The sequence below is a fragment of the Chlamydomonas reinhardtii genome, chromosome 8 (assembly GCF_000002595.2).
Source record: "Chlamydomonas reinhardtii strain CC-503 cw92 mt+ chromosome 8, whole genome shotgun sequence".
Classification (NCBI taxonomy): domain Eukaryota; kingdom Viridiplantae; phylum Chlorophyta; class Chlorophyceae; order Chlamydomonadales; family Chlamydomonadaceae; genus Chlamydomonas; species Chlamydomonas reinhardtii.
This window is the reverse complement of record NC_057011.1, coordinates 1,095,326-1,109,872: the sequence shown is the minus strand read 5'-3', so window position 1 is coordinate 1,109,872 and position 14,547 is coordinate 1,095,326. Positions and strand designations below refer to the sequence as shown.

The 14,547-nt window shown below is 63.4% G+C and overlaps 3 protein-coding genes across 3 annotated transcripts; all 3 read right to left on the bottom strand.

The window, feature by feature from the left end:
- Positions 1-336: 336 nt before the first annotated feature.
- CHLRE_08g362450v5 (uncharacterized protein) lies at positions 337-6,697 on the bottom strand. Its single transcript, XM_001695962.2, has 14 exons — positions 6,531-6,697; positions 5,943-6,198; positions 5,547-5,801; positions 5,085-5,323; positions 4,718-4,811; positions 4,368-4,517; positions 3,960-4,085; positions 3,505-3,632; positions 3,110-3,287; positions 2,744-2,929; positions 2,438-2,572; positions 2,029-2,208; positions 1,735-1,805; positions 337-1,504 (listed from the first exon to the last, which is right to left on the bottom strand). The coding sequence occupies exons 2-14, from the start codon at positions 6,135-6,137 to the stop codon at positions 1,321-1,323; spliced, it is 2,121 nt and encodes a 706-aa protein (XP_001696014.2). The 5' UTR covers positions 6,138-6,198; positions 6,531-6,697; the 3' UTR covers positions 337-1,320.
- Positions 6,698-7,577: 880 nt separating this feature from the next.
- On the bottom strand, positions 7,578-10,277 carry CHLRE_08g362400v5 (uncharacterized protein). Its single transcript, XM_043064848.1, has one exon. It carries the CDS (start codon positions 10,000-10,002, stop codon positions 8,194-8,196), a length of 1,809 nt encoding a protein of 602 aa, XP_042921849.1. The 5' UTR covers positions 10,003-10,277; the 3' UTR covers positions 7,578-8,193.
- A 68-nt stretch (positions 10,278-10,345) lies between these two features.
- Positions 10,346-14,517, bottom strand: CHLRE_08g362350v5 (uncharacterized protein). The gene has a single exon (XM_043064847.1). It carries the CDS (start codon positions 14,367-14,369, stop codon positions 11,724-11,726), a length of 2,646 nt encoding a protein of 881 aa, XP_042921848.1. The 5' UTR covers positions 14,370-14,517; the 3' UTR covers positions 10,346-11,723.
- Between the last annotated feature and the right edge of the window lie 30 nt (positions 14,518-14,547).

Genomic DNA, 14,547 nt, shown 5'->3' with positions numbered 1-14,547 from the left:
ATGAGTGCCGGCCGCCGCCGTCGCCAACTTGCCTAGCCAGCTGACAGCAGCATGGACCCCTGCGTTGATGCGCTGTCAGTGCACACTGTGGCACCGTCACGTCATGCCTCTTTCTTTGCATTTGAATCCGCTTATGCGTTTCATGGGTCGTGGGTTTCGGGCTGAGACAGCTTCGCCAGGGGCTTTTCAGGTGCATGAGCCTTTTCGCGCTGTCAGTGCAGTTGCGTTAACGCGAAAGTGCGAAACGTCGCGAAAGGTTATCGGTGCATGCAGCTGGTGGTGAGGTTGTGCCTAGACCCCTGAAGGCTGGAAGGACACGAGGTCACGAGCGGGAAGACATGAACTCAGAGGTTGCCACCCGACACAAGGCACGATTTGCATGTCATTCTTCCGTGCGCATAGATTGCGCAGGACCTGGCTGCAAGCATGGTCCCTTCGATTTTGACCCCACGGCAATCCTCAGCATGTCTTCACTATGTCACGCAAAACTTATTTTTCAGGGCCGACAAAGCGCAAACCGGGCGGGAATGTGGGTGAGTGTGCGCCAAGTCCGCGCCCGGCCGCCGCTACGCTCCATTCTCGGACGAGTCCGGATTGTGCCGTCAGGCATAAGACTGCCCCACCCCGTTTAAGCTGCCTGCTTGTCGCCTTCTCTGGCCACAGCCGCAACCTTGGGAGCGGGCACAGTCCCCGCACAACCCAATGCCTCTCTCGCAACATGGCGTGCTTCACTACTACCCTTGCCAAGTCCGCTCATGCTTCCTAGAAAGCTTGTCTGCCCTGAGGTGTCGATGTGTTAGATAAGAAATATGGCTACCGTACACGCACACACCCATGCCATGCCACTGCAATGACAAGAGAATACCACGAGCCCAAGGAATACACACACACGGAACACGGGCAAGGCTCCCGTTCATGCACCCGAATAGCGGGCTTCGGTTCCTTTGCACTCCACAGCAAGCCTTCGTCACTGCTGCCTGGTGCATCTGGCTGCCAGCGGTAATGGCTACTGACCCTCAAGTACGTGCGAAATAGCCGCACGTATGCCGATCGCCTCTCCCAACTGCTCAAGCATGCATGCGGGCGCGGGTCGTTGACAATGCCGATACCGTCGCCCGATGTTGGCGCAGATGCACGCACTTCGCAGCCATTATACCACGAAGTACCTCCAGCGTCCTACGCCGCGTCAGCACCGCTTGCTTCCGCTGGCATGGCACCTTCCGCCCACGCCCGCCGCTGTCTGCTTCCGCCTCGCTGCCATCCTGGCTGCAGGCGCTCTGCTTCGCCCCATTCCAGCAGCACCGCATCCTCGCGGCCGCCTTAGTGCTGGCCCTCCCACACGGCGAACTGGAAGCCGCTGGCCGCGACCTTGAGCTCCTTGCCGTTGACCTTGATGCCGCTCTGGTTGGGCGACCAGTCGCCGGGCCCCAGCTTCACCGCCACCTTGTCGTCGATCATTGCCGCGTACACGTCCGCCGCCGACTTCTTCATCACCACCTTCGACCTGTCGTAGTTCACCAATGCCGTATGCAGCGAGGCATGTGTTAGTGCATGTTGCAAGACAGGCAGGCAGAGCAATTGGTAGATGCTGCGGTGGCGGGTGCCGTGGAATTGACAAGCACGGGAAGGTTACCGTCCGTGCTGGACAGCTGCACAGAGCACCGAGAAGCCGCCGCGGGTGCTGGTGACACGCCCATGCACACGCACGGCTTGTTTTCCTCTTCTCCATCTCACCTGGCGTTGAGGCCGTTGCGCCGACGAACCTTCAGCAGGTCCAGGATGATCTTCCGGAGGTTGTTCTCCTCCTGCAGCAAGATGGACCGTGAACATTAAAGCCATGATGGACCGTGAACATCCGAGCCAGGGGCGTAAGGTAAGGCACATGCGTGCATGCTACAATTTACCATGCACAGCGCCGGCGACGAGGCCACGTAAACCTTGCTGCTACTCCCCAAGCCGCGGTACAGCAACCCCGCAAGCTCAAGCGTCCCTCACTGCCGCATACAATGCAAACTACGGCACGCGCACCTGGTAGAAGTGGTCGTAGAAGACGCAGGGCGTGCCGGGGTGCGTCAGGATGTAGGCGTAGCCCTCGGGCAGGTTGCGGCTGGGGAAGGGCCAGTGGTTCAGAGTCGAGCCCGTGTCGTGGTTGTCGATGAAGGTGATGGCGCGGCTGGGCCACATGCCCATCACACCCGGCGGGCGGCCCTGTGGAGCGCGGTTGGAAGGTTTTGGATACAGGCAAGCTGCAAGCCCTGATGGACGCTAACGAGGCGACTCCGCCGCATGCTTATCCTTGTTTGTGGCGATGCAATTTTCCTCCTCAGTCTGCAAACGGCCATGCCCTTGTCTCCCATGACCATCGGTCAACTGAGTCTGGCACCCAAGCAACCGCCTTCGGTCGTAGCACGCGCCACATGGCCTCAGCCGTACCTACCTGCGAGTCAACGAGGCGCCAGTACTCGCGGCGGCCCACCGCCTCCTGGAGGATACCCTTGGTGGTGAAGTCAAAGGCGGCGCTAGTGCCGCCCGTCGAGTCGCACCAGTTCACGGTGCGCTGGCGGTGCGCGTCCTGCAGTCGACGAAAGCAATCAGGCGCTCGCGAACTGAATATGGTGCTCATACAACCCTGACACAACATGCAGCCAGCCAAGTCGTCTCGCCGCAACGTAGCATTACGCTCCTCTTCACAATGCGACGTATGCGGCTTGACAGCCCATTCAGCCCACAGCCCCTGCCCCACCTGGTTGTAGTTGAGCACGCCGTCCGTGTACTCGCAGCTGTCCCAGTACTCGCCGAAGGCCATGGCGGGCACGGTCTCGTCAATGTACTGCTTGCAGTACGAGCCCAGGTAGCCGCGCACGAAGTCGAAGCGCCAGCCGTCGAAGCCAATCGAGTTGCGCAGGTACTTCATCCATTGCACGATGTCCTGTGGTGTCGCGTTCGCAGATGCATCTGAGTGGGTGTCCGCAGAACCTACTTTTGCTAACACACCTTCCCTGACGCACCCAGCAAACCACGTGCTTTCCGTTCGCCCGGCCATCCCAGCCACCGTCAAACCGCCCCACTCCGCACATGCGGACCCTACGCCCCCACCCCCGTGACTCACGTTGCGGATGCGCTCCTGCGAGTGGTCGATGTTGGGCGCGGCGGCGTAGTCGTCGCCCTGCTTGGGGTTGCCGCGGCCGCCGAACGACGGGTTGTTGGAGCAGATGGCCGAGGCGTCCCAGGCCAGGCGGCCGCCGAACTTGTTCCACTTGCCGTCGCTGCCCTGGCTGTTCGCGCAGCTGCAAGTAGAAAAAGAGGGAATTGATCGCGACGGTGCGCACATCGTCTCGGTCGCAGGTCACAGACGGGTTCACACGGGCCTCGCGCGCACAGCTGGTCGTTCTCCTGTCCGCCATCAGCCCGCCACGCCTGGCCTCCTGCCGCAACGCCGGTCAACCGCCACGTGCCCTTTGTCAACCTGCTTTCACTGTCTCAGCGTCGGCTGCACACACTCACCGGTGGTTGACCACGATGTCGGCGATGACCTTGATGTTGTTCTGGTGGAAGGCGGCGATGAGCTCGCGCAGCTCGGCCTCGCTGCCGTACGCGCTATCCAGCGAGTACAGGTCGCGGGGCAGGTAGCCCTGTGTGTGTACACATGACCAGACAGTGATTACGGCCCGCGTCGGCTTTTGTGACTGTGGTGGTGGTAACCCACCCAGGCGGTGTGCTGGCCGCACCGCAATGCAGCTCAGTGCGTACCCTCCGTAATACTCCCGCTGCTAAAGCGTTTCCTGCGAATGTGGTGTTAATGAACTTCGCCTACAGCCCTCACGGCCATGTGCAACATAAGGCCCTGACTGAGCCAAATATACCCCAGCAGGCCCAGCCCGCGTCGTTTCCCACTAGCCTCGCGAGCGCCTCACAACCTATGTACCCTCAACCCGTTGCCTGCCCGGGCCTCGCCGCACCTGCGGGCTGACACTGTCCGAGGGCGGCGGCATCCACACGCCCGTGAAGCCAGCGTCGCTGATGTCCTTCACCCGGCCCATCAGCTGCTTGTACAGCTTCTGGCGGTGCGACTCCCAGTTGAAAGCCTGTGCAAGGAAAAGAGCAGACCAGTGGTGAGTGGTCTGACGGCGCCCAGAACTTCGGCATCGCCATAAAGCCCTGGGCAACAGTGCCCTCTCCTAGTTCATCATGTAATTATATCCATGAAGCTGTCAACTGCTCCTGCACCCCCACCTTCCCGTTTTTCCTACAGAGGTTATGAAAGGTAATATGCCGTCTAGCTTTCGCGCTCTGCTCCTCCCGATGCCCATGCGCACGCCCGAGACCCGCTTCCCCGCCCAACCCCGCCCCGCCCCGTCTGCACCAACCTGCAGCAGGATCTCACTGCCACTGCCGCTGCCCGCGCCCGCGGCGGCGCGCATCGGCGTCGGCGGCTTGAGCGTCTCCAGCAGCTTCTCCGTGGGGCTCTTGGGCTTCTCCGGCTCGGTGGCCAGGTTGCGGCGGGCGGCCAGCACAGCCTATAGCAGGAAGAGAGTCGGGTTAAGAGGTCGTTGTGATACGGTAGCGGTGCCGCTGGGACTTATGTTGTACTTGCTAACACCGAAGTGCCGCTTACGCAGCTGCATATTACTGCTCCGTGCCTTTCCGCTCCTGTGTCTCCCCTTTCGGGCAGGAATGCCCTTTCCCCCGACAGCTGCCCTGTATCGCGTCGCCGCACCTGCATGGCCGCCATCTTGCGCTCCAGGCCGGCAGCGGCCTCGGTTCGGTTGGCCTCCTTGGTCTGGAGGGTGCGCGCGTCCGCGTTGCTGGCGCTGCAGGTCAAGATTGGTAATGGAGGCCGAGTTAGGAGTTGTGGATGAAGCCATGTGCAGACGTATGGACATTCGACGCTGCACGCGGTACCACGACTGCAAACTCCAATGCTTGCTGCTGGCGCTTTACACCTGCCAATCACTCCTAATGTTCTTTCCCTCCAGGCAACCTGTGGCCAACCCCCTAGATGCCCTCCAAGCATGCCCCTCGTCGCAGCCCTCGTCGCAGCCCCCGTCCCTCTGCCCGCATCTTCAATCTCTATCCGCCCTCACCGCATGCGAATGATGTCCCGCTCTGTGGCCACCAGCTCCGCCACCGCCTGCGTCATCTCCGCCGCGGCCAGCTCCAGCGCATCCACGTCGTTCTGCGTCGACTGGCTGCGCAGTGGCTTCAGGCGCTCCACCTCCGCGGCGGCCACGATGCCGTAGATGGCGGGCATGGAGGAGCGGCTGCTGGTGGCGGTCACAGACAGGATGTGCTCACGCACGGACGGGAACTGCTCCTCGGGCACCTGTGCGGACGTGAGTGGCACGGCTAGGATGGGTGGCAGGTTCCGCACTCGCCTGCGCATAGCACGCCTTCATCCACGGCCTCTAGCATGGCCAACAGGTCTGGGGCAGGCGAATGCCGCTAGGGCCATGCCTGCTCATATTGCAAACCCGCGAGGCAGCACGACCCTGGCAAAGACGCATTATCCAGTTACCCAGACAAGCACGCCGCGCCGAATACCGCACCTTCTTGCCATCAGCGGTCTGCACGCGGAAGACATCCAGCACGCGGCCGTCGTCACTGGTGATGGAGGCGGAGATGACGGTCAGGCCGGCGCTGGAGAAGCCGCCGGTCAGGCTCATCAGCAGGTGCGCCTTGTCCTTGCCCTCTACCGTCACCACCGTGCACTCCGCGTCGCTGTTGTTGTCAAACATGATGTCAAGGCCCTCGCCGGCGTCCATTGATGACAGGGGCGAGTTGGACATATCCACAGAAGAAACCTGATGATGTATCCGGCAGCATGGAATGTTGCATGGGTGTTGGCGGGAGGCCACAGAGAACGCAAGAAGGGAGGGGTGTTGCAAAACCCCAGTCTGCACGTGCCCGGGAAAACGAAGCTGGCCTTCCCGCATGTAACTCACCACGAGCCGCCCGCCACGACCAGCGGATGCCCTGCCTGGCCGGACAGCAACCACTGGCTGGCACACCCGGCTGCCGACAACGCAGCGTCTCTGCAGTCGGGGGACTTGCGCAAGAGGCACGGTCGGAGGCGGGAGCTGCTGGGGACGGCCGAGCTGCATGCGTGGAGAGGTCCTGGAGAGAAGCGACCTGTCCATCTTATCCCGACGTTTCTGCGCGCTCCAGAGGGCGCGCGCTCTCCAGGGGCGAAGTCAAGGCCTGCACCGATGGCACCGGGGATTGTCGAGACGCCCCGACAGGACGAAATGCGTCAATTCAGCAGCTACACTTGATAGGCACATGCATTCTCCCGGACATGCGCAAGCACGTTACGCAATTCAAAGAGGATTCGCGCCAACGTGACCTCTCCGATGGAGGAAATCGAGCTGTTGTGAGAAGCCGCTAGAGGTGATCTGGCTCGCTGACATTGCAATCAAGCCAATGATCCGAATGCATTCCCTAGACGGGCAACGCTCGGTGTGACGTGACTGCCCCGTCCCGGAAAGGGCCGCCAGGCAGAGCCCTTTGAACGCTCTGTTTGCAGGCCCCACCTGGCTAGCAACAGCCCCCTCGCCTTCGTCCAGCCTCCGTGTGAGTCCGAGGTGTTGTGCACCAAAGAGGCGGTGCAGAAAAGGTCGGATTGGCGGTGCGAGAGCCAATTTGCGTACTTTGGCTCTCCCCGTATGTGTTTAGGATTGCCTACCTACCGACCTTACAGTATGTAAGACTCACGGTACGCAAAACATGGTGAAATTCTGCTGGAGAAGCAGCATGCATGCAGCAGGGTTCATGCAGACCCGAAAGTTTCCCCTCGCAAATTCGGGGAGCTGGACGGATATCGTAGTCACAAGTAAGCGTTACCTATCCATTTATGCATCAAGATCACGAGGTGACTCCGTCCAAAGCAGGGGGTTTGACTTCTCAAGAGACTTGGGAGGTTTCGCGCATCAGAACATGGTCAACACCGCTTGGATTTAGGGTTAAAACGGCCATCCTTACGCCGGCAGAGTTGTGGAGAGTCCGGCGACAACGTCCGCAACATCCCTGGTTCGGAATGGCGGAAAGGCCTTCTGTGGCGGGGCCACGGGTGCAAGGAGGGGCGGGGGCGAGGGGCTGCCCGCCTGCCTCAGGAGTATCTAGTTATCTAGTATCTAGTGATCTAATGAAGTTCTCCGTGGCGCTCCTCGTGGCGCTCGTGGTGGCCGTGGCGTCGGCTCAACTCCGGTCCCCCCAGCCGTGGACCTGCCAACCCCCAAAGGCCCCCAACAAGAACAGCATCACCTCTCTGTCCCGCTGTTCGATGGCGTCCGCCGCCGGTTTCTGGTCCTGGGCGACGAGCCCCTGCTGGGGTATGCACTTTTGGATTCATGGCGTGTCAACTGGATCTTCTCATGGCGCTCATCTTCTTTCTTGCTGCTTGCTAGCCTGGAGCACTCGATGGCGTCTTGCATTTGCATTCACACTAGCTTTCATTTCTTCGGTGTCAATGGGACACTGCTTTTGGGGTACACGAGCACGAGATTATGTAACCATGCCCCTTGCCACTCAATCACCTAGATGCCCTTGTGGTACTTGCATGGGTACGGTACTGCGGTATACTCCAGGGAGCCTTACAGCGGCCTGGGGCCAGGACCGGCATACTGCTGTTCGCTTGTGTTATGTTAATTCAAGCACGTCGATTGCTGATTGCTGGCGCGACGTGTCACGCGTCCCGCGTGGGGTATCAGTGTCTGGTGCTATCGCCTGGCCAAGCGCCCCGAGCGTGAGGACTGCACATAAGTGAAACACCTACTTGGGCAGCACGGCTGTCTTATTTGTAAGACACGTTTTAGCACGCAAATGAAGTGACGTCCCTGGTTTCGCCCAGCTCGCTCCAGCAGCGGGCTGGCTCCAGAGATACAATAGGATGCATATGACAGCACTTGCACCATGACAGCTTTGCTGGACCTGCCGCCCGCCGTGTGGGCGGTGCACTTGGGCACGCGCCGCTAGTTCGTAATCCTGTCGCACACTCACGTTCTCCTACACCATTGCCCGCAGGTTGGCTCAAATAGAAACGTGCGCTGCATCGCACAGTACTTGTCCATGACCACACACTCCCGATGTTGTCCACAATGCGCTTTGCTGTGCAAACATTACCACACACTGCTCATGTCTGCCGTGATATAGCTACAGCCCAACTCCTTATTCCAAGTCCCGCCTGCATTCTTTAATCTAGGTAGCAGCAGCTGCTATCCGGTGGCGGCTTAGCATCAATGCAGCCGCCGACGCATGCACCGCCACCCACGGCACCGCCTCCTGCACCAGCGCCGCCCACAGCTCGGGCAGGTGCCGCGCCGCCCGCGCCGCCACCTCCAGTTGGCTCGGGCCCAGCGGCCGCGTCAGCGCGCGGGCCGCCGCGTCCTCATTCCCTCCAGCTGCCCCCAGCGCCGCCTGGGCGTCCTCCCGCAGCGCCGCAAAGTGACGGGCCGTCAGCGCCGCCAGCAGCTGCGGCCGGTCCGCCCATAGCCCCGTGCCCGCCAGCGCGTCACGCAGCCGGGCCACGTGCGCATGCAGGCCGCGCAGCCACGCCACGCTGCTATCCGGCCCCGCCGTCTGCGCTGCCTGGAGCGGCGGGGTGTGTGGCACACCCAACATATCTTGTAGACTAGTCAGCACAATACGAATGTCCTGCACATCTTGGCTGCACATGGCCCTCGACCCATCCCCGCTGCTTGCCCTGATCGCCTCCTCCAAGCATGCCAGCGCGCCGCCGCCGCCGTAGATCATTTTGCTGATCGACGTTGATTCCAGCAGCGGCTGCAGGCTGCAGAGCAGCGCCGCCGCCGCAAAGTCGCCGTCCGCGCCGCCGCCGTAGGAGGCGGCCGCCGCTAGGGGATCAACCAGGTACACAGCGGCCGGCCACTGCACCAGATGTCCCTCCGGTCCTTCAACCTGCATGAGCGCCGGCGGTGCGTAGACGCTGACTAGCGCCGGCCTGCCACCGTGCGCCTGCACCGCAAGCCCGATGCGTGTGCAGCAGCCGCAGTGCTGCAGCATGGCAATGAGCTCCTCGCCGTACGGGTCAGCCACCACGTACACGCCAGCTTCCGGCAGCGCAGGCTCCTGAAAAGAGGCCGGCAAGTAGTTGCCATGCGCGTCCGTTGTGGGCAGCTGCTCGGCAACTGTTGGGCACGGGTCGCCATTACTGGACGCCACGGCCTGCTGCGCCGGCTCAAGCAGGAGGCCAGCAGCTTCATCGTTGTCGTCCCCTAGCAGCGCGCGCACGTCAACTGCAGGCCGAACGGTTGGGGAGCCGGCCCCAGCCCTTGATACCCGCGGCCGTGTGGGCCTCTCTGGCGCCGTCGCTGTTGCTGCCATTGCAACATGCGCTGCCTCACCCCGCAGGGCAGCTGCTCCCGCTGCCTGACTCGCTACATGTGATGTGAGGGCTGCCGCCCGCGGCCTGACCGCCGCTGCCTTCGCTGCGTCCTCGGCAGCAGCGGCGCTGGACGCCGCAGCCGCCTTCAGCGCTCCGGCTGCCAACCTTGCTGCGCCTCGACTGCCGGGAGAGGTGGATCCAGGCGTGGCATCCGCAGCACCTCCGCCTGACTCGACTCCACCACCAGACCCAGCGCCTCCACCTGACCCGGATCCGCCTTGCGCCACTGCCATTGCCTCTGGCCCTACAGGCGGCGCCACTGCAACGGCCCGCGGCGGCGCCTGCACTGCCGCGCCAGCGGCCGACGCCTGGGGCCCAGCAGTTGCTTGGCTGCGCTTCGCGGCTGCTGCCACTGTGGGCGCCACCGCTGCCGCGCCGTTGCTGGCCTTGCCGCCTCCTGCTGCTTCGGGTCTGCCAGCACCGGGCCTTGCGCCGGCCCCTTGCAACGCGGCCACAGGCACAACGATGCTGCTACTGCTTCCGGCTTTGATCACGCCAGTAACTGTCGCAGGCCTGACAACCGTGCCCTTGCCGGCACCTCCCGGCCTGGCTTCCACCCGGCCCTGCAGCGCTGCTACAGGGATGACAAGCGTGCGTGGCATCGCCGCTGGGCTGGCTGCATGTTTGTGAGGTGATGATGAAGCAGTCTGCGTTGCGCTAGCTCCCGTAAGCCCCACAGGGACAGGCTTTGCTGTTGGTTGCGCCCCTGGTGGCGGTCCCGCCGCAGGCCTCCCAGTCACAGGCGCAGAAGGCGGCCCTGACCTCAGAGCTGCGACCGGGACAACAAGAGTCCGCACGCCGCCCGCGCACTGTTGGGTAGAGGCTGCCACCGACCCGTCACGGGCGGTCGTCCCACCAGGCGCGGGATTTGCTGAGGTTGAGGCCATAACGCAATGTTCGCCCTTCCGATCGCGGCAATTGTCCAGGCTGGCTACCTCGCCACACAGAAAGGAGATACGGCCTCGAAATCAGTCAAAATCAGAACTCGCATTCAAGCAATTGGTACATGCCCACAGACAAACCGGCAAAAATGGATAGCATGCAATGTCAGTGCATAGCGCATAAGCCTGAGTGATACAAGTCTGAATATGGAGCAGGTATGTGTGCATCAAGTTTGTTTGCGCTTGACTGGCGACCAAGGGCCTACTCGTCAAGCCTCGCTCATCACAATGCATATCTCCCCCACGCTACCTCCTCCGCCCTCCGCCCTGCACTCCCCCCCCCCCCTTCCTAATACGCTATTCGACTAGGTTCCCGGAAGTGCCCACCAACGCAACCAACCCTTACCTCCTCCACCGCTCGCCGTCACCTCACGCGTCCTCCTCGCCGCGGTCCCCTTCCCTTGCCCCTGCCGCTATGTTTCAGTGGTTGGGGGTCTGAGCACGTGCCTCATAAAGTTTCCTCCTACTCTTCCCACTGCACCCTGATGCGGCCCCCTTGCACCGCCAGCAGGGGATGTGCCGGCCCAACCTCGCGCCATCCCTTCCTCGGCACCCCTAGCCCCGCGAAGTCGTACAGCCTCCTCCAAAACCCTGTCACCGCTTCAGCCTTGGCGATCTCTAGTGGTGCAGGGGGATCCTCGTGCTGCTGCGTTCCCTCCGCTGCCTCTTGTTCCGCACACTCGAGCAGCGTGATGGTGGCCATGCGGCGGTTCACAGGGTCCATAAGGGTCCACATCGTACATTCGTACCCATGGAATGTGGCCCTCTGCCAAACATGTTTAGCCCGTTAGCATGCCGCGCCCGCTCCCTGCTGCTGCTCATCCTTCACCTGCCCTCCTCCGAAACCCCCAACCCCGTCCTGTCTCTCACTCTTAATTCCCTGTCGGTACCCAAATCGGCTGTATCTTAACCTCAGCCTCTGAGGGAAAGCCAGCTGCGGCTCCCCTCTCCTCCCCGTGAGCCTGAAAGTGAGTTAAAACCTGAACCTGAATTTTCCCTGCCCACCGCACTCCACCGGTTCACCCACGGCTCAGGCCGGTCCTTCCCCCGTCCCAACTGGATGACCCCATGGCGCACTCATCCCATGCACGTTCGGTATGCGCTTCACGCTGTTTCGTAACGCACGCCACCGCCGTAGCATGGCATCCTTCCTCATGCCTCCCACGACTTCCCATCGCCGTCCATTGCGCTCACATGCCTCTCCACGCGACGCGACCACCTGCTCGTCTGCTGCCTTTTCATCCTCATCCAACAATGGTGGCAAGTTAGCCCCTATGTGTGCCCCATTGCTTTTGCTACCCGATGCACAACATATGCCCTATGACAGGTAGGTTGTCGTCGAACGTGGTGAAATGGCGACTACGTTGCGCTTCTACCTGCTCCTATGGCCTCAACAGAGCTGCTTCAAGCGCCGCCCACAGCTCGGGCAGGTGCCGTGCCGCCCGCGCCGCCACCTCCAGTTGGCTCGGGCCCAGCGGCCGCGTCAGAACACGGGCAGCCGCGTCCTCATCCCCTCCAGCTGCCCCCAGCGCCGCCTGGGCGTCCTCCCGCAGCGCCGCAAAGTGACGGGCCGTCAGCGCCGCCAGCAGCTGCGGCCGGTCCGCCCACAGCCCCGTGCCCGCCAGCGCGTCACGCAGCCGGGACACGTGCGCATGCAGGCCGCGCAGCCACGCGACTGCCGCACTAGAGTCAGCGTGAGAAGCAGCACTGTCGAATGAGGCACCCGGCATCTGCGGCGGCACATCACTGTCACTAGCCGCATGCGGCAGGCCCAGGCTGACCTCAAGCGCAGCCAGCCCGTCACGGGTATCGAGCAACGGTTGAATGCTGAAGACCCCGCTTCCGTCCCTGCCGCCGCTACTCGCAGCGCCGCCGGTGAAGGCACCTATCGCCGCCTGCAGGCACGCCAGGGCGCGGCCACCGCCGCAGCTGCGGTCCCCACCGTGCACCACCTTGGCCACCGACTGCTCCTCCAGCAGCGGCTGCAGGCTGCAGAGCAGCGCCGCCGCCGCAAAGTCGCCGTCCGCGCTGCCGCCGTAGGACGCGGCCGCCGCCAGCGGATCGACCAGGTACACAGCAGCCGGCCACTGCACTACCGTCTCCTCGCATCCCTCCACTGGCTCGAGCCGCATGAGCGCCGGCGGTGCGTACAGCGACACCAGCGTCGGGCAGTCGCCGTGCGCCTGTGCCGCAAGCCCGATGCGTGTGCAGCAGCCGCAGTGCTGCAGCATGGCAATAAGCTCGGGGCTGTAAGCGTCAGCCACCACGCAAATCTCCGCAGCACGCGGCAGAACGTACGGCAGTAGTGCTGCTGCTGCGCTGGAGGCGCCCGCTGAGGAGCCTGCCGCGCCGCTGCCAGCAGCCGGCGCCGCGTCTGCTGTTGCCTCCTCCCAATCCGCGTCGAAGGATGCGCTCGGGCTTGCCAGCCCCGACGCCAGCGTGTCGGCCGGCGCACACACCTCGTGACCGGCTGCCGTTGTTGCTGCCGCGCCAGGCCGGCTGCCCTCGCTGGTGTGCGTGGCGACCGGTTTCGGCCCCGGCGCCGCGAGCTCCGGCGCCACTACGGCATTGCCACCCGCTTTGGCGCTGCCGCCTCCCATCACCGCGGCAACTTCCAGCTGCACGAGCTCCTGCCGACTGGCGCCGCGGCCCGCGGCCGCGCCACCGCTGCCCCCACCCGCGACGCAGCTGTACATGAACACGCCGCGGGCCTCAGCCTCGAACAAGAGCGGCTTGAGCTTTGGGAGCTGCAGCTTGGCGTTCATCCACAGTGCCCCCTCCTCGTTCCGCAAGTAGTTCGCCACGTTGGAGAGCCGCGCGGTGCGGGGGCCCAGGCCGCGGCCCTGGTCAGGGCTGGCGGCGAGCCACAGCGCGATGCGGCGGCGCAGGTAGTTGGCCGGGTTGGCCGCCTCCGTGCCCGGGAACAGCTGCAGCAGCGCGTTGCGGAGTACGGCAGCATTAGCAATACCTATCGTTCCCCCCGCGGCTGCGGCGCCCTTGCCGCTGGGCCCCGTGCTGATGCTGGTAGCGGCGGTGCTCCACTCCCTGGGACGCGCCGCTGCCAGCGCGTGCCTGGCCACTGTGATAACCCTGGGCAGGGATCCCGCCGCCGCGGGCAGGCGCATCGGCGCAACTGTTGCTGTCGCTGCTGCTGTATCAAAGCGCTCGGGCCGCGCAGTTGCCGCGATTGCAGCCCAGCTCATGCCCTTGCCGTTGCTGGCGATGCTATTGCCGCCGGGGCTGAGGCCGCTGCTCTCAGCGACGCAGCTGCTGTCGCCGCTGCAGCTGCTACTGGGTCCTACGCCGGCGTGCGGTGCCGCCTGCAGACTCATCACTTGCCCGTTGCCTGAATGCCCTGCCAGCCCGGGCGCAGCCGGAATGCAGCGACCGTCGCCGCCCTTGCAATCGCCGTTACAACTGCCGCCACCAGCACTGGCGCCTGTGTGCGAAGCTGCTGGCGGTCCTGGTGCCGCCGCCTTTGGGGCCATTTGAGCCGCACGCCACATCACCCCCATGTCTAGCTGCACTAACTCCCGCCGGCATGACAGGTGCGCGTCGCGGCCCCCGTTACTGCGGCCGCCCCCGGCCCACCGGTGACGGCTGCCGCCGCTTGCCCCCGCATCAGCTGTGGCAGCGCCTTTACCAGCTCCGACGGTGACCCAGCCGCCGTCATCCCCAGCCTTAGCCACAAAGCTAGCTGCAGTGGCAGCAGGAGGAGCTGGAGTGCTTTCCCCACCGGCGACGCAGCTGTACAGGAACACGCCGCGGGCCTCGGCCTCGAACAAGAGCGGCTTGAGCTTTGGGAGCTGCAGCTTGGCGTTCATCCACAGCGCCCCCTCCTCGTTCCGCAAGTAGTTCGCCACGTTGGAGAGCTGCGCGGTGTGGGGGCCCAGGCCGCGGCCCTGGTCAGGGCTGGCGGCGAGCCACAACGCGATGCGGCGGCGCAGGTAGTTGGCCGGGTTGGCCGCCTCCGTGCCCGGGAACAGCCGCAGCAGCGCGTGCGGAAGGGCCTCTTCCACGGAGGTCATGCTTGCCTGCCACCTAAAAACGTTGCTCTATAAATAGAAAGCAATCGGCTCAGGCCGCCGCTGTTTGCTGCTGTCCAATGCAAGCTTTGTGCGAAGCCCGAACGCAACAGTTTCTGCATCCAGAATTATGTCGCTGAGTGTGTATCGGGAATGGATCTACATTTGTCTGCAATCTACC

Bases quoted from the DNA above. Each gene is read 5' to 3' on its own strand.
- CHLRE_08g362450v5 (XM_001695962.2), bottom strand. From the start codon at position 6,137: ATGGACAGGTCGCTTCTCTCCAGGACCTCTCCACGCATGCAGCTCGGC. The intron at 5,324-5,546 runs GTGCGGTATTCG...ACGTCCGCACAG, and splicing joins AGACCGCTGATGGCAAGAAG to GTGCCCGAGGAGCAGTTCCC. The intron at 3,288-3,504 runs GTGAGTGTGTGC...TTCTACTTGCAG, and splicing joins GACATCGTGGTCAACCACCG to CTGCGCGAACAGCCAGGGCA.
- CHLRE_08g362400v5 (XM_043064848.1), bottom strand. From the start codon at position 10,002: ATGCCACGCACGCTTGTCATCCCTGTAGCAGCGCTGCAGGGCCGGGTG.
- CHLRE_08g362350v5 (XM_043064847.1), bottom strand. From the start codon at position 14,369: ATGACCTCCGTGGAAGAGGCCCTTCCGCACGCGCTGCTGCGGCTGTTC.